General features: G+C 39.4%; 1 protein-coding gene across 3 annotated transcripts in view; it reads left to right on the top strand.

Annotated features, from left to right (window-relative positions):
* Positions 1 to 15,972, top strand: part of LOC126293660 (homeotic protein Sex combs reduced-like) — a 272,010-nt gene extending 256,038 nt beyond the window's left edge. The window contains exons 3-4 of one of the 3 annotated variants that reach the window (XM_049986955.1): positions 9,502 to 9,714; positions 13,827 to 15,972. In XM_049986955.1, the coding sequence (XP_049842912.1) occupies positions 9,502 to 9,714; positions 13,827 to 13,939 (326 nt within the window). In that variant the 3' untranslated portion in view covers positions 13,940 to 15,972. Of the gene's footprint in view, positions 1 to 9,501; positions 9,775 to 13,826 lie in introns of all 3 variants that reach the window. The other 2 variants (XM_049986954.1, XM_049986953.1) reach the window with 2 other exon arrangements.
* The last annotated feature ends 2,875 nt before the right edge of the window (positions 15,973 to 18,847 follow it).

Raw genomic sequence — 18,847 nt, 5'->3', positions numbered from 1 at the left:
GAAGACTAACAAAAGCTGCTTTGATGTGTATTTATTTACAGACAACCAGTTTCACTGAGACTACCGCTCACCTATGTGTTAAAGAGAGAGATTTTAGAGATTAGTACATGTCAAAACTGTTTTATGTAAAAGATACTCGTGGATACAGTTACTTCAGGTTAAAGGAAACTTCCCTGACATGAAGCAGGTAACGGTTGTCAGCTGCACCATATGAATGAAATAGTTGCAAAATACTATGTATTTAAACAGATTAAAAAACTTACTAGACGCGTTATAGATACAAACAAATCTAACTTGTGTAGCTATCACTTATATATGCTTTCATTTCTATTAGCCTTCATACTCACGAACTAGGATCACAAAACAACTTCAAATTACTTTTTTTTTCGCTTGTTGTTTACTGTTTTTCCTGTAGTCCTTCATTTTCCCCATATGTTGTCTTTTCCTTTCTTCCTTCCATGTTGTTTCCAATTACTTATTTATTCTGCCTTGATGCCTAAATTTAGCACTTCAGTGTTAAAAATGATTTCTTTCTGTTATATCAGAGTCTTTGACGTTCATTCTTTTTAATTCTTTTCATTTTTTCAGTAATCCGTGCTACTGTCGATTTATTTTTCTAGAAACTCGAGAACATTTATTCCATTAGTCTATTCTTATTCATTCTGCAGAGCTGTCCAAATAATATAAAACTTCTCTTTGCCATTGCTTTTGATATTTTCCGTATGTTTTCCTAAATTTCCTCATTACTTCTTAGTTTACGCCGACCTGTACTTTGTGTTGCACGCATTACTTTTCTAATAATCTTTTTTTCAGGCGTCTCTATTCCGTCCAGCTTGCATTATCTCATTTTTAGCATTCACATGCATATAAGCAGTCTGGTCTTATAACTACAGTACAGTGGCTGAGTTTAGTTTTTCTAGGTATGCATTTTTGCAGGTTTTTTTGTCACATCATATCGTCTTCCCATTTTAGTAGTTCTTAGTCCATTCTGATGCGCGGTTGCTCTAAGATATTTAAATTTGCTCTGTTTTACTTACTTGTGTTCTACGTATTTTGGTGAATTTTTATATTTTGTTTCTAGATATAATTTTGGGAGCAGTCGTTATCGCTACTTTTTCCAGAATACTTACTTAAGCGACTTCTTCTGTCAGATTTTCTGAAAGTACTGCGAAATTGTCTGCGGAAACTAGTTTGCCGTAGTTCCATTTGTTTTCCTTCCCTAAATATTTTTTTTCGATTTCGTGAATTTTTAGTTCCAAATCCCAGATCTTTACTTTTTTTATAAAACACAGAGATTAAAGGTGATAGCCGATCCCACTGTCTAACAAGTTTTTATTTGAAAAGGCTGAGGTAATTCTCCCATAAACAGACGCTCTATTTGCTCTGCACCGCACGCTGTCTCAGAAAAGTCGCATTGTAAACGGACGACTGAATCAGCTAATGTTGGTTTTCATAAGAGAGCACAGATATTGCTCGCAAGTCAGGATAATCGATCGTAACTTCCACCAGCGTGGCATAACTTACAATATTTATGTCCTTGGTTGTGGGTTATGAATAAAACTGGTAAAACAAACACAGTGTACTAGAGTAATTAACTGTAGCAATACATTTTACTGCTCACTGTATATTGCATATGACTACTGATGATCATAATGCAGGACTGGTTTTATTTTATTTGCCACCAGAGTGGAAATTTATTTCGTCAATAGCCCCTGGATATTTCTTTTTCGCAGACTGTAATTACATTAAAATTGTACCACAATGCTTATAGTGCGTGCAAGTTCTGTTTACGTGTCATTTCAACTGATTAATATCGTCGTTAGATAATTTTACATCGATGCGTTTGAACGTGGACGTCACGTAAGCTGAAAAAACGGCAGTCTTCGACCGTCACAGCACCGATAGAAACAGGAAACCAAAACTGACAGTGGTAGAACTTCGAGATTTCTCTCTCTGTCCCTAATTGCACTGCGTCGAACGCCAGACATCGGCTACGCCTGGCGGCTCGGCTACCCGCAACGTAGACTTTTGTCTCCTAATATCTCGGCAGACGTGCCCAAGTTCCACTGTAAGAAGGCTCTGTGAACTTATCTTCCTCAACAACGTTTTATGAAAAGTTTGATGGTGCACTGGCGTACTTCTATGATGATTTGTTGTTGTTGGTGTTCTTCTTCTGGTCTTCAGTCCTAAGGCTGGTTTGACACAGCTCTCCGTATATAGTCTATCGCGGGCAAGCCTCTGCATTTCCAAATATCTGCTGCAACCTACATCCTTATGAATACACTTGCAGTATTCATCTCTTCCTCTCCCTCTACGATTTTTACCTCCCAAATTTGCCTTCAGTACTATACTGGTGATCCCTTGCTGTCTCAGAATGTGTCCTATCAGGCAATTCCCACCTTTTACAAAGTTCTTGACTCACCAATTCGATTCAGTGACTCCTCGTTAGCTACTCGACCTACTCACCACATTTTCTTCATTCTTATGTAGCACCGCATTTCAAAAGCCTCTGTTCTCTACATGTCTCAAACTGTTTATCGTCCACGTTTCACTTTCGCACAAGGCTATATTCCACACAAATACCTTCAGAAAAAATTTATTTTCGATTAAAAAAAATTCCCCTGCCTTCGAAATGCATTTCTAGCTGTTGCTAGTCTGATTTTCTATCCTCCCTACGACTTTTACCATACCTTTTACAAAATTTTGGACGTGATATACTTTCTAAAAAGATCTAACTCCTGTCTACTGGATAAAAATTTGTATCGTGGAGGGCGCGATGACAGGGTAATCCGTGCAGTTGTGCGAACCGCTGTGGCAAGGTAACGTAGTGGCTAACACACCTGCCTACTAAGGAGAAGATTAGGGTACGATTCCCAGCCTTGGTACAAATTTTCACTCGCCACTTCATTCTATATACACACAAGGTTTTTCTTTGTCTATGTATAGTTTACGCTTCAAGGGAATACTCGTCGAACACGCACCTTTGTCTACAAATTTGCATCAACGAAGAAACAATCACTGGCCACGATTCCGCGTAGTCTCTTTCTCATTGGCGGTCGAATCCAGGGTAATGCTGCGAGCGATCATGAATGTAGGGGACTATTGTACAAAGATGTAGACGGTGTGACTTACGGAAGTTTTGCTCTGTCCCGGTCGGGAGGTGTGTATGGATAGCCACGGTAGCTACCCTCTCTGTAGAGTTTTCAGCGAACAACTTTGCCTTAACTTACCTGTGAACGCCTGGAAAAATAATGATAATTTTCATAAAGTTTACACGACTGTAACTAAATAAAGCGAACTCTTATCAGGATGAAAATTTTAGAGCGTCTCTTGCTGAACAACTTGATATACAGTTAATCAGATTAGTTCTCACATTGACTTAATTACAGGTTTTTTGTGAAGCTCAGTAAATCACAGTTTCATAGGCCGAGCCATACTTGCAATCAATGCACTACCTTACTTAGATGCTTGAAACTAAAGTACACACTAACAACGTGTCTATCAGAAAAGTAGACTACATTGATTTTTATTCTAGAAATACTTACATTTGATAAGCACAATTAAAGTTATTTTATTATACTTAACCGCGATGCTGTTTTTTTTTCTATAGATAGTACGTTAGTGGCTGTAATCTACTTTCCTTCAATTAGCACCATGAAACACCCCAAAAAATTTCAAACCTCTACCTCAAATAGACTTTTTGAGCATAAAATAAACGTATCAGAGAATTTAATTACCGGGAGACTCTGTTCAAAGTAATATTTTATCTCTGTTGTTGCTAACACACTCCAGTTGCTCTGTCTTCTTGGTTTACATGTTTCTCATGTTATCTCTTCCTTTTCTCATTTCTCCCCGTTATTCTACTTAGTTCCCTAAAAGATTCACTTTCCAACTCCGAGCACTCTCATGAAATCAGTTGGCAACAGTGATAGTCTAATGTTAAACCGAGAAGAGACTGTATTCTCAGCAAATCTGTGACTTCGTACCTGCTAACCGCCCCACATTAAAACAAATTACAGGCATAATAATTTACGGGAATGACAAAATATCAGCAACTAAAACTGCAGAAAATTTTATAAGGAAAACAGTGACACACTAGGGAAACATAAACGTATCACCAAGCTATCGCCTTGAAAAACAGTTGTATAGTATAGGTTTCTCGAACAGGAGTCTAATGACAACACTGCCTTGTGAAAGCGGCGGGGAAACATCGGTGTGAACGCACACCGAAAGATCTTTAAGTTGATTTTTAAACAGCTTCCTTATGTCAAATTGAGATCTTTTAACCATCATTTTGTTCAAAACACTCCAAATATCGATTTAAGACGAAACCTTAAGGTTACCTTTTAAGGTGTCATATGACATCTGCACACAGCAAATGAAGAGAAAAAAAGGGGAAGAAATAGACAGGCATAACGAAAAAAAGGGAGTAGCCTAAGTGGATAAGGCGATAAGACGGAATTCAGGTTCTAATCCCGCTCCAGCACAAATTTTTGTATGTTGGTAATAGGTAGTATATCTGTACCTAATACTGAGATATTCGCACTCACCGATTTTATTTCCAACTAAATTCGTATGGCTGTCTGTCCTCACGAATGTCGGTTGTTTCACACACAGAAGTAAGCCAACTTTTGTCCTTTCGCCATCTGAGAAGTTTCACAGGATCGGTTGCAATCATCAATTGCCCAAATAGCTACAGTGGTTACGATGTCTGTATAAGGTAGCCGAACAAAGAGAAGTACCCTTCCTTCCAGGAATGCGAGTACAGTAAGATATGTAGAAGAACTTCTGTGAAATTTAGAAAATAGCACTGGCAAAAGTAAAGCTGTAAGGATGGATCGTGAGTCGCGCTTGGGTAGCCCATTTGGTAGAGCACTTTCCCGCGAAAGGCAAAGGTCCCAAATTCAACTGCCGGTCTGATACACAGTTCTAACCTGCCAGAGATTTCAAAACAGCGCACAGCCCAAAACGTGGAGGAATGCCTTACATAAAGGCAGGGCGTATCACGTGAAGCTTGTGAAGAAATGACAAGTCTAACGTCGTAATTTTCTGATTCAAAACATTCTCATAATTTATGCTGTACACTAAAATTTCCTGTTCTCGCGATAGATCTATCACGTTTATAGAATTTCCCAGAGCGAATAATGGCATTTCGAAGTGAGTACTGTCTAGTTCGTGACGAGATGAAAATGAGATGTCAATAAACGAAAAGTGTGAGGAAAACTATTTGTAGTCGGCGGCATGCAGCACGCATGAGGCCGAAGAACGACATATTTTATTTTTTGGTACAGTTTTCCGATGAAGTATTCATTTATTTGATCGTAGTAATTACAAGATTGCAAGATTACACGACGAGCTCGTTTCGGAGTTTCGTCATTATCAAGGAAACGCGTAAAGATGGTATAAGAGATGTAGTATTGTTTCTTACATTTATGTTAGTTACTATGTCTGCGTATGGCACATTATGCTTACGTCTTTGCTGAAGATCAACAACTTATTCAAGAAAACAAAAATAAAAATTATCATTTCGTGCGAATAACAACTTAGTCCAAAATGTCCAGGCGTCTACAAACTTTCTTGTGGCGTCTATAATACATAAATTAAATATCGAACAAAGAGAGGTATTTCGGAATTAGATTTAAAGAAAATACACGAAACTGTGAAAGCAAACGATCGATATTTTATTTGTATTTCAAAAACACAAGGCAGAAAATTTTCAAAATGCCCTAAAAATTCTACGCGAAGTATCTAATGGACATACAATGAAAGTTTTGGAGGAAGTGGAAATTTGCACTCATATAAAAAATTGCTAGGCGACATCCGTCATGGACAAATAGATTTTAAACACAAAAATGCCTGGAAATTTTCGTTAACATTATAAAAGAAAAAAATAGAAAAAGTGTAAATTATCACGACAAACACAAAACAGAACATTTAATATTTACGTAAAATCCAATGCAAAAACCAAAAAAGACTAGTTCAGAAAATTAAAAATACATACGGAATTTCCGCTAAATCTAATTCTCGTTGTAAACACAGAGCATCGCTGGAGCCAGTGCTATGAAAAAGGTGCCCAAAATAAGTTTTACTAGATCACACTATTACAGTACGCAGAAATAACGTAATCGTAATATAACATGTGGACACCGGATACCTACGCTACAAGATGCAACATGGACAACGTCATACCAGCTAAGACATGTCCCGAACGTAGACATAGTAACATAGACGTAAGGAACAATGCTATACGCACTATGCCATCTGCAAGTGAACTCTTGGTAATGGCAAATGGTCAAAACGAGCTCGTCGTGTAACCTTGTAGTTACTACGAGTGCAGCGGAAAATTGTACCAAAGAATAGGTAGGTGCCAATTAATTTGTCGTCTATAGTGTCCAGACCGCCAGTGTACTCGGGGATGTGAACAGAAATTTTCACTTTTCGGGTTTTCGTTTGTGTTCGCAGCCGCGAGGGACTGTGTGACTCAATAGGGAAGCTCTGGCCGTCGGAGGGGGATGATTTATTTTCGTGCGGTGGCAGCCAAGGACGGTGGCTGTACTAGGGGGTGTGGGCGCGGGGGTGGTAGTGCATGGGGGGAGGAGGCGGCGTCGGTCTGGACAGACAGGCGGTATGTGGCGGAGGGCGGGTGGCACCCCGCTGCTGAATTCTCTCTCTCTCTCTCTCTCTCTCTCTCTCTCTCTCTCTCTCTCTCTCTCTCTCTCTCGCACAGACACTCACGGAATCTATTTTCGTAGCCACAACGTGTTACACACACACACACACACACACACACACACACACACACACACACACACACACATACACCACACACTCGTTCCATAAGACGAAGTAGTGGGTTGGAGCACTGCCTCACACTAGCTTTCACGAAAGCGAAACAAATAAAAAAATAAATCGTGGGATTCTGTATGCCTGTGACATACGGGACAAGGTTCATTAACGTTTCTGGCGTCATGTAATTAAATTTTACATTTCTGAATTTTTAATAAGTACTGCTCCTATTACACATATATGATAAATGCTAAAACGATTTATGGTAAAATGCACTGAGGTGACAAGTCATGGGGTACCTCATAATATCGTGTCGGACCTCATTTTTCCTGGCCTAGTTCAAACGCGACATGGGCTCAACAAGTCGTACGACATACCTCGCAGAAGTACTGACCCATGCTGCCTCTACAGCCAATCGTAATTGCCATAATGTTACTGGCGCAGCACTTTGTGCACCTCTTGATTATGCCCCATGTCGGGAAGTCTGGGTGTCCAAGTCATTCGCTCGAACTGTCCAGATAGGTCTTCAAACCAATAGCGAACAACTGTGCCTCGGTAACGCAGCACACTGTAATCCATACGAATTCCATCGTTGTTTGTGGACACGAAGGCCTTGAATGGCTGCAAATGAGCTCAAAGGAGCCGAACCTAATCATTTTCCGTCAATGAACGGTTCAGCTGGACCAGGGGTTCCAGGTCATTTCATGTAAACACAGCCCACACGCCGGCCGCTGTCGCCGAGCGGTTCTAGGCGCTTCAGTCCGGAACCGCGCTGCTGCTACGGTCGTAGGTTCGAATCCTGCCTCGGGCATGGATGTGTGTGATCTCCTTAGGTTGGTTAGGTTTAAGTAGTCTAGGGGACTTACGACCTCAGAGTGGTGCTTCGAGTCATTTGTACCATTTTTGAACCCATACCATTGACAACTTGGCTCCATGGCTTCATGGGGTCTGCGCTACTCTTGAACCCTGTCATCACCTCTTACCAGCTCAAATCAGGACTCATTTGAACAGGTCACTGTTCTCCAGTCGTCTAGCGTCCAATGCCGTTTCATAGCTTGTGTACACGATATTAGCGCCACCTGTGTATATGCACTTCCTATACAATGACTTACGTCACCACAGGGTAGAGAGTGACTCACTGTTACAGGTACAAACGTAACGGTCGGGTGGAGGACAGCGAAACAAGCAAGTGCTGCTAATAAACATTGGTACAGAAACCAATACTTTCCACGTTACGACATATTACGACTGAATACATGAGTCTCCGAGGGCTCAAACTGCAGACATGCACCTGAGGCCACACATATTACAACAAGTGCTTCACACGACCATTTGAATGTAGGCTTCAGGATGTCTCCTTATTGATACACGTATACGTTCAAAAATCGCCGGGGCCCCACACACACGCGGACACACACTCAACGTGCTCAAGTCTGGGGACCTCGTAGGTCATCGTATCGCCTAACCACATTTGATTCAGTTGTTGTTGAATCTTTATTTACCACTACAGATTTCTCTGCAATATTGACGAGGACAGGCAATCACTTTGTAACTGACGAATTACTAGCGGAATTTCGAAATAAACTTATCCTGTGACCTTAGATTGACAGTGATATAACATTGGCATGGCTGCACTTAAGCATACTCTCTCACTATTCCCTTATAACGCAAAGTCGATTCATTAATTTTGAAGTATGTTTAAATTTGGGCGGCCTGTCACAATTTCGCAGCACTTAGCACCCTGAGACAGTGACACTGCAGAGAGCGGTAGCAGCGGCAGTATTTAAATTATTAGAGATTACATTAGATTAGGTAAGTATTTGTTCCATATATCATGAATACGACACTTTGTAATGATGTGGACTGTGTCAGACTAATAAAAGGAGTCTATACAAGATATTAAATTACACAAATGTTACATGACACATTATTATTATTATTATTATTATTATTTTGGATGGGGGATGGGGAAATTACCTACTTATTATATCCAAAAATTCATTTAATGAGTAGAAGGAGTTGCCATCCAGAAATTCTTTTAATTTCCTTTTAAATGTTATATGGCTATCTGTCAGACTTCTGATGATGTTACCAACCGTGCACAGGCAGGGTGACGGCTACAGCGAGCAACCAAATGGTGTAAATTGCCCTGAAGATCACCCCATCGCGGGTTGAAACCGGCTGGCGGCAAAATAATGTGATTGTGACTGTCATTTTGAATAACTGGCAATTTCGTTGATAAATCTCCTCGGGTTATCAGCCGAATGGTGCAGTCGCTTTGTCACAACGTTTCAAAGAGATTTTCACCTGGCGTTTTCATTTGCGGTGACACCTGAAGATCACGGATTGAAAACTCGTCGAAACGTTGTGACAACACGACGCTACAAATTGGCAGACAATACCAGAAGGTTTCATCATTTTCTTTTGTAGTTGCCGTCGATGTTGCCGTCGATGTTGCCGGTGTTGCCGATGTTGCTGATGTTGTCGATGTTGCCGATGTTGCTGATGTTGTCGATGTTGTCGATGTTGCCGATGTTGCCGATGTTGCCGATGTTGCCGATGTTGCCGATGTTGCCGATGTTGCCGATGTTGCCGATGTTGCCGATGTTGCCGATGTTGCCGATGTTGTCGATGTTGCCAATGTAGCCGATGTTGTGCGAGGTACGATGATATAATGTGTGACTGTAGCTTGGTTTCTTTGTTTTCTGTCCACAGGCACCGTGAACGCCAACGGGGAGACGAAGCGACAGCGCACGTCGTACACGCGCTACCAGACGCTGGAGCTGGAAAAGGAGTTCCACTTCAACCGCTACCTGACGCGCCGCCGGCGCATCGAGATCGCGCACGCGCTCTGCCTCACCGAGCGCCAGATCAAGATCTGGTTCCAGAACCGGCGTATGAAGTGGAAGAAGGAGCACAAGATGGCCAGTATGTCTGCCGGCGGTAACTACTACGCGGGGCCCGGTGGCGCCCTGGTGCCTTACCCAGGTTACCCGGCTTACCCGCATTACGCGCAGTTCGCCCATCTCGCCACGTAGGCTGGGGAGTGGTTCTAAATGACGTTACACTGTCCTACAGAAGGTCCAGGATAGGCCAGCGGCTCTTTCGCTCGTCGGGAATACTCCGCTAGGGAGGCCACGCAAGACAACCTTTTAGTTTTCAACAACTATGAGCACGATACTACAGTGATGGTCTCACTCGGCACTGAATCAGCTCCAGCAGCAATTGCTTATTTATCTCATTTCCTTATGGAACAGTACTTGCCTACTTGCACACACATCGCTACTTTGCGTTCATACTGCTGTCCACGGAGTTGAAAGTCTACAAGACGTAACATTGCCTCTTCCGAATTGGAGCAATGAGTTGGATCTACGGTTGATCTGTTGGCACTTTAGGAACATTGTTTTAGAGAGACGGTGAATGCCTATTAGTTTTCACGGTGTACTACCACCACATGTTACGTGTTGGCCTTGTAGCAAATTTACTTATTTCTATAATTTCGCGATGGTAGGGTCATTTTTTATGTTGGTCCCAGTGCACGTACTCTGGCAATCAATATGGAGCGTCAAAATGACAGACAACTCTTTACTGAAAAACCGTAGGCCTGCATTTATTATGGAGCTGGTGGCAATTTTTGGGAAGTTTAAGACAGTGAAAGATTAGCATTTAGTGTTCATGGCTTATTATCAGCGTAAGTTTACTGTGTTGATCTAGACAGAGAGATAGCATCAGTACCAAATAGATCACTTGCTTACTTCTTTTTCTGGTAAGTTCTGGTAAGTTCATGTAGGTCACTATACTCACCATTGCATTGAGCAAGCTTTAGTCCAAAGACACGCCTACAACCAATGGAGGAACGATGACTGGCAGTACTCTTTTTACTGGAACAATGAAAGACAGTCGTTTAGTTTCTGTGATCTCCTATAAGCATGTGTTTACAACGTCGGTCTCACCGAATCCAAGGTCCTTATTTTCCACATTTTCTGGCGAAACAGTCCCTTCTCTAGTTCGTCCCAATGACATACCCAGGCCCTCAACGTGAAATGTCTTCGTTATGGGCACCCACCTTTCTCAAGTCTTCGTTTGGTGCAGGACTGATGAGAATTTGGGAGTATCCATGACGATGAAACCCAAGCACTTCGGTTTCGTCAGTTGTTACAACGATGTGTCATGGTCTCAACAACCACAATACAGTCAGCACCAAAACACATTTAGAATCGATTGCTTGCTTTATTGGTTTTCTGACTCAACAGTCCAAACTTAATGCGCCATATTATGTAGACAGATCTTAGTGTCTGTAAGCTGCACGCCATTGTCTCCAACGAGTTTTGCCTATAGCCAATGTAGGAACGATAATGGAAAAACATCTTTTAAAAGATATAAAGAGCGACTGCCGTTTAGTTTCCATTGGGTCTTATAAGCATATGTCTTACTGCGAACCCGAGGTCTTCATTTGCAGCATTTTTAGGCGAAACAGTCCTTTCTCGAGTTCGCCCCAACACACTTACGATGGTCCTTAACGAGTGTCCAGATTATGAGCCACCGTTTCTCCCATGTCTTAATTTGGTGTAAGGCTGATGGCAGTTTGGGAGCATTTATGCCAATGGCAGACAGTATTTCGTTTTCATGACTTTTTATGTGTTTACGATCTTGGTCTCAACAGCGATATTGCACTCAACACCGATCCTCCACTAGAATAAATTTCTTGCATTATCCTTTCTCTGAAGAAAGAGTCGTTTCTAAAGTTAACACTTCTCCTTGTGGGCACTGTGAGGTCCCAAACACGAAGAGTCTAACTTATGGCCAAAGTCTCTTGCCAGCCTCATTACTCAAACCAGGGGCTCCTGATTAGCTGATGACTAAGAGACATTCTCCTGGAGAGAGACAAGACTGTCTTTCTTGTTTCATCCTGTACCATGAGTATGGCTCAATGTTGATGGTTTTGCTGTGGTCCACACTGAATCTTCTCTAGTGCCAACTACTATTGTAATTCTTTCTTCTGGCGAGACAATCCTCCATTAATTTTGTACACCTTCCTACTTTCAGCATTTACTGCTGCCTGCAGACTAGAAGCTCCAAAAGACGTGTTACTGCCTCTTCCAAATCTCAGAACTAAGGCTGGCCTATCGCTGATGTAGGACTGATTGCTGTTTGGAAACATTGTTTTAAAGAAACACTGAAGTAGTACCTTCCAGTTTTCATAGCATCCTACAAGCCGAGTTATTTTACAGTGCACTCCTGTCCCTGCCAATGGTACTAAGTGATACTCCAGTCCTGGCAAATTCTCGCGTTCAGTGCGAAAACGACGGACCCATGTTGTTAGTTACTGTCTTTCTGATAAAAGCTGATATCAATATCAACTTTTTATAAAAATTACAGAAAAATTTCACTCAGTTTTGTACCTTCTTCAGTACAGGGCACCGCCTGATAGATTTCTCGATGAAACAGAGAGAGAAGTAAAGTCACAACACCTGGTTTCTGTACTGCTTCCCAATTGTTGTTAAGTAATTGTCTTTCATGTGCTTTGAAGAATGCATACCGTAGAACGGTTCATTAGTATGATACTTTTTCAGTGATTTACACATATCATTCTTCATATACATGTATGAGAGACTTATGTAACGGATATGTTTAAAACACTTTTCACGAGGAGTTGACTGAGGCCATGAAACGCTAGAAACATCAGCTACCTTCAATCCCTGTTTATCGTGCTTTGGTTACTAATGTAATACCTACGTTCAATCTCTGTTGCTCGTACTTTGGGGGCCAGTGAAATATCTTACTGCTAGTGAACGCTGGTTGCCAGACAAAATAATTAAACGATTGTTTCTGTGAACCATGAAGAGATGCTCTCCAGTAATTTTATGCAGCTATGATGCATGATTTAATGCTAATGTGTCTCCTAGGATTTCGAACGTATAGTAAATTGTAAATCATACTTTTGTATATTCTATGAACAAATTCGGAAATAATACAGGGAGACTTGTTTTAATGGTTGCTGTGAAGCCACTAGTATATTTATATAAGTGCTAAAAAAATGTAAAATATGTAGAGGGTTTTTCTTACACATTATTCTACAGAACAACTTTGTATGATAAAATGTAATGAACTCTCATCACTTCTGTTGAAGACGAGAATATAAGTACTGAATTTCTCATAATCCATCTTTGCCTTGGTGAAAAATTTGGTGTTAAATGATAGAGTAACTTTCCAACAGTTCATAAACAATTTTCAAATTTGGTGGAAAGGTTTAAAACAACCCTGCAGTTTGATTTCAAGTGATGAGTAATCATCCCTGTGATGCTTATTAGACTCAATGGTAGCTTTATTTAATATTTAACATTGATATAATTGCAGACAAAGCAGTGAAAATGATATTCTCTGCAAAAAAATATTTTTTGAATGTAAGTGGTGTTAAGTCTAAAAATCCTCCATGGAAGGGATATCATCTCCCCACTATTAAGAGCAGACAGATCTTAAAAACTTCAAGGCGCGAATTGTGTATTTGTGTCCCAAAAATTATTTAAACAATTGCTCTGTAGATGACAAATAGATAAGTACATTGTTTGCGGGAATTTAGCTTCAAACTTCAGCCAAATACTGTACAACCCTTAGCAATCACACACACACTTCACCTCAATAAAAATGTAATCTTAGTTCTAAGATCAATGCCCCTTGCAGTGGAACGCCATGCCTTCGAAAGCTGTTGCGAGATTGAATTAATGGCCAAATTCTTGTCACTGACAGAATACAAATGTGCACTTGAGCGGGAATTGAACACCGATGTTCTGCCCCTTTGGGATGAAGGTCTTGCTACATGGGCTATCAAGTTCCGTCAGTGACTCTTTTCTAAACTCATTCTACAATGAATGGTGTCTTTGCTCATCCTCATCTCCTTTTTCGTGCATGAAATATTTTCGGTATACAAATGCACAATGGTGCCTCCCAAAAATTGTTAGAAATTGTCTTTAAAAAAAATTATTTGTGTGAGGCGAATGGCTAGGAGCGCCGGTGGCACGTGTTGTATTTGCGTGTTGCAGATTTCCACCTGGCGTCACTCCAGGATGAAGGCTACGCGTTCCACCAGGCGATGGGCATGGGGGTGGGTCCCATGCAGAGAGGCCTGTACGCGTGCGGCAGCCCCTACAGTTAGTGGGAGTGGCAGCACTGGGGCCAACAACAGTAGTAGCACTGCACAAGCGGCCGGTGGCAGCGCCTGCTGCGAGGCGCCGCGCCGCGTCTCGAGTGGCAGGCCTGTCTCACGGACACTGCTGCCAACCCAGCGGCGAGAAAGGAACTGCACTTCCCCCAGTTGCACGGTTTTCCCTCTTCTAGCACAAACGACACACAAAACACTAATGTACGATCGTCTGAAGAGGAAAACATCTGTGGGGTTGACAGCACTCCTTTTTCTTTACCTTTATTTTGCCACAAAAAAAAGGAAAAGCGCTTTGGGAAGGCCAGTGTCTACATTGATCGATCATCAGCTGTGCAGTGATAAAAAGACAACTCTACTACTATTTTGGCTTCAGTGTAGCCCAAGCAAATCACTTGAGTCTCATAGGAGAAATCAGAAACAAAAAAAACTTCTTATGTACTTTCGATGCAGCGAAGTATTTCGTGAATCCATCGTATTTAACTTATAGAGTAATTAAAAGTGACCTGTCATCCACCTATAGACATAAAAAAATTTCAAAACGCAGCAAAAGTCGCTCTACAGCCACATGATTAAACCATTTGTCAACAAACTCCACAGAACATATTAGAATTGATTCTGTAATTTATTAATCTTTAGCAAAGAGACATGTATGTATGCAAAAGATACGTCTGCAGAGGTGTACAGTTTTCACAACCAACTATTTTCCATTCATAAAAAACTTAAAGCATCACTCAAACTCAAGATCCAATGTAAATTGCAGTGCAGTGGTAAATTTTGGACACTACCATGGTGTAACAAATTATTAAAATAAAATTAATATCCAGAGGTGGTTGAGTAAGTCTGGGGTGGTTTCTGCAATATTGCAATGACCACTGTGACAGCTTGAAACAACCTAAGTATTATGTACAGTGCAACATGAAGACGTGTTTAATTTTCAAGTGGACAGTGAGATATTTGAAATATAGTTTACTTTGTACATAAAATGAAGCTGTGGAACGGTTAGATACCTGAAGATGAGCAGTTAACTTATTGCCTGATAGGCTGGTATTGTATTGATAAAATATTTACTCTAGTATAAATATGCAAAATATTTATTTTAACTTTTATGTGAAAAAGTCAGAAATGACAGAGAATTTACTGTATATTATTCATGAGCACGGAATGCTGCCACTAAATACCTATAGCAAATAAATGTTTCCATTCCATTCAGACAAATGCTACTCAGTTCTGTGCCATGACTGTTGATGTCAAGAGTTCATTCAACAAGTACTTTTTATAGTTCAATTAAGGACTGTGGCTGATGTTTTCTATCTCCTTTGCTTTCATTGAATTGTCTCATTAATTAGAAAAAATACATATATTTCACAATGCTCTGTCACTACATACTTTAAGAATACTGCATTGTTTATAGAATAAAGCTATAAAGCTCGTATATCGTCTAGAAAAAGATTTGTCTTCTTGACACTTAGCATTCTCTTCTATTAAACAGTCTAAATCAGAAGGACCCAATAGTGAGACTTCTCTGCACTATATTGATCTGGATTTAGCATGAGGAGGATATGTGTCAAGATGACAAACTTTTTGTATTAAGCTTCAGCTGCTACTCGAAAAAAAGAGATATTCAGTCACTGGCAGTGTCATAAACAATATTTTAGATTTTAAGGCATACTCCTAATTGATATTTGCTCCTGTAAATCTCATGTCAATGTGATGTGTAATTATTACTTTGTATGATTGTTTATATTATAAATGTATAAATATAAAAACCTTCTGTGTATATAAGTGGGAAAAACTACTCGAAACCGTCTGGTCTGTGAATATGTGATTGATGATGCATTACAGTGACTTCATGTGTGGTGTAATCTGAAAGCGTGTGTCGTGTATTTGTGTCAATATAAATATGTCGATACCTAGGTAATGTGAAAAAATCTTGGACAAAAAAATGTAAAATTAATATAGAACTTGCAGTTACAAAGAGTTACTCTCTTATGTGAATCCTAATTGAATAAATTAAACAATGTATTCAAGATCAGTGTTTTTCTTTCTGTCAATTGTTCCTGTATACAGAATCCTCTCATCCAGTTTACAAAATAACGAAACTTGACACAGCATCTTTTCTTCAGCAAACCAGTAAAGTGAAACATTTTTGTGAGAATGAGCACCAACAGAGTTATTAGAGTCAACATTTATTCCCATAAACGAAAAGATGATCTTAACATTTAGTTGTTGGTGGTTGTTACTCTCAATTTACATACAGTTACTGCAGAATTTCTAGGTATCAACAGGTTTATGGACCATTTACTAGTAATATAAGAAAAACAGTAAAACTCTTCAAATTATACTTTCATAATACCGATTTTCAGATGTGGAATTTGGACAATCACAAAAAGAAAAGAACATACATAAACATCAGTAAGTATGCCTTAAAGTTAGGGTTAAATTGCTTACAAATCCTCAAACACAATACTAAGTGTTGTATGAGCAGATAATTTTTTTAAAATGAAACCAGTACATAGCTTGAATGCCAAACCATACAATGAGAGAACAAAACAACGTGGATATCTACAATTAAGCTTATAGACCACAAGCTATATGATAGTGTATGGTGAGGTTACAGCACACACCAATCATTAGTAATTTCAAAACATTACTGAATACTTGAGACAGCTGTAAAGCTTTAGAAAACAACAGCTTTACTAACAAAGGTATGCAGTGCAACAAATCATAAAGAGGAAAAATGCAGTATACAGAAAAATTAGAAATGCTACTGGTAGATGAGTAAGTCAAAATACACAGGGTCATAGTTTGAAACAATAGGGGCCTAATTGAAATTTATTATTAAGTTCAAGGTTGGTTGCAACAGCATCATTCTATAACATGCATGGTTTTATTTTAAATAGAGCAGTTGTACCATTCTTCAAATTTTGAAGCGTCAATATAATTACCTGTAGATGGTTTGGAATCCTGATTGCAGTACAATCAGCTTTTTTTGCACATAAATTATACCTTTTAAATTTTTTTAATTCAGTAAAATAGTAATTCTCTGAACCAGTGATCAAGTGCCTAGCATTAGTATTTGTAGGATGTTGCTCTTTAGGTCACAAGTTTAAGGACTAAAAGTGATAGATCATGATAGGAATTATTGAACAGACAGTGATTACACTGGGGATCAAATACAGTACCTAATATGCCTGCTGCTGATATAAAAATACAGGTTTTTTTGTCAAAAGAGGTAGATTAATGTCATGCAGCTATTTGTTTACCTATACTTGGAAAATAAGTCACTATGCCATGGGTCCTCAAGTGTTGAATAGAATTATAGATGATGGTTATCGTATTTCTAAATGTGAAAACATGACAGATGCTGTAATTATTTCTATGTGTGAAACAGATCCAAGAATATGTTGTATAACAGCTAGTATTTTCACGTAATGTGTTTTGTTGTTACATATTGTTATGCACTAAATTCATGAACTTCACTATTATATCTTCTTTAGTCTTTTTTTGTACCAGTTGCTTTTAACTGTAACTCTCACCTCTGTCACAATTATTCATGTACCACAAGGTTGTCTGCTAGGTCTCATAAACCAGAGATGCATAGAACTGTAATAAGTTACCAAGGCATTATTGAGAGTCACAAGAAATGCTCTTTAGCCAGTCAAACATTGGTCGCTAAAAGGATTTTAGAGTATTAAATTCACATGACAATTCTCACATACAGTTATATATGGTAAGAAAGCCAAAAGACTAGACACTAACACAGTTTTATATAAACTATCATCTCTGAGAAGGTGTGTATTCTGGACTGTTGCTAAACTGTCACTTTTATTGTGAGACAATAAATGGGCAGGTGTTTAACCACTGTTTATAGTGATGGAATGCAAGAAAGTTGGTATAAGTTGCAAACTAAAATTTTTTTTCTCTGTCCAATATGAAGCCACTTCAGTATCCAAGGTAGATCACTAACCATTTCCACAATATCCCAAATGTTCCATTTGAGATTTTTGTCAGTCTGTTATTATTGAACAGATTTTTATTCCCAGAAGTTCCTTGTGCAAAGAGCTTGGGCAGAGAAAGACCATATTTTCCAGTGACTATCATCTGACATAAATATTACTTTAAGACATTAAATTTTTACATTTATTGGTACTGATATCTTATTATAAATGCGAGATATGTGTTTGTTTTCTGCTTTGAACTCATGGAGTCTGAAGAGCAGGGCTGATAATTCTACGGGATTATAAACTTTTTAGACAGCGACAAAACTGGAGACAGTATTATTTCATGGACATGTCATGTCTGATTACTGAGTGCAGGTTGATGATTTGCTTGCCACATTATCTGCCCTTTCAGAAGTCTTTGTAATATTCTGTTACACATCCACCACTATACTTTTTAAATCATTTAATGTAAAAATACATAGGATGTTGTACAAGTATAGCACCAAGTGGGATAATACTTCCTGTAATTTTTTATTTCTATTTTCTCTCTGTTTCTGTAAAGATGTTTCTAATACCTTCCAAAGTTTTTAGTGTTGAATTCAGCTCACCTTTATCTAGAGAGGACTACTGAGTTTACACATTTTATATGGCATTTAATGTTACCCACATCCTGCACGTCTTTCATTTTCAGTTTTGATTGAGAGGAGTCATCATTCTGATTTTCATGTTGTTGAAACATTAATCTTTCTTTCAAAGGTGACAAATTTTAAACTGCAATTGGCTACTAATGCACCCAGTTCTCTGTCGATTTCTTCTATGAAGAGCAGGCTTGGGGACTGATGTTTTTGTAATTCCTTGACAAGTGTTTTGTGGACATCTGTCATATTGCGTTACTTGTAATCAACCCTCAACTAATAGCCAGCAGCCAGCGCACACAACCACTCGTCAATCTGCTGGAGCA

Source organism: Schistocerca gregaria, chromosome 10 (assembly GCF_023897955.1).
Source record: "Schistocerca gregaria isolate iqSchGreg1 chromosome 10, iqSchGreg1.2, whole genome shotgun sequence".
Classification (NCBI taxonomy): domain Eukaryota; kingdom Metazoa; phylum Arthropoda; class Insecta; order Orthoptera; family Acrididae; genus Schistocerca; species Schistocerca gregaria.
The sequence above is the reverse complement of the archived record's forward strand: the minus strand, read 5'-3'. Positions and strand labels throughout refer to the sequence as shown.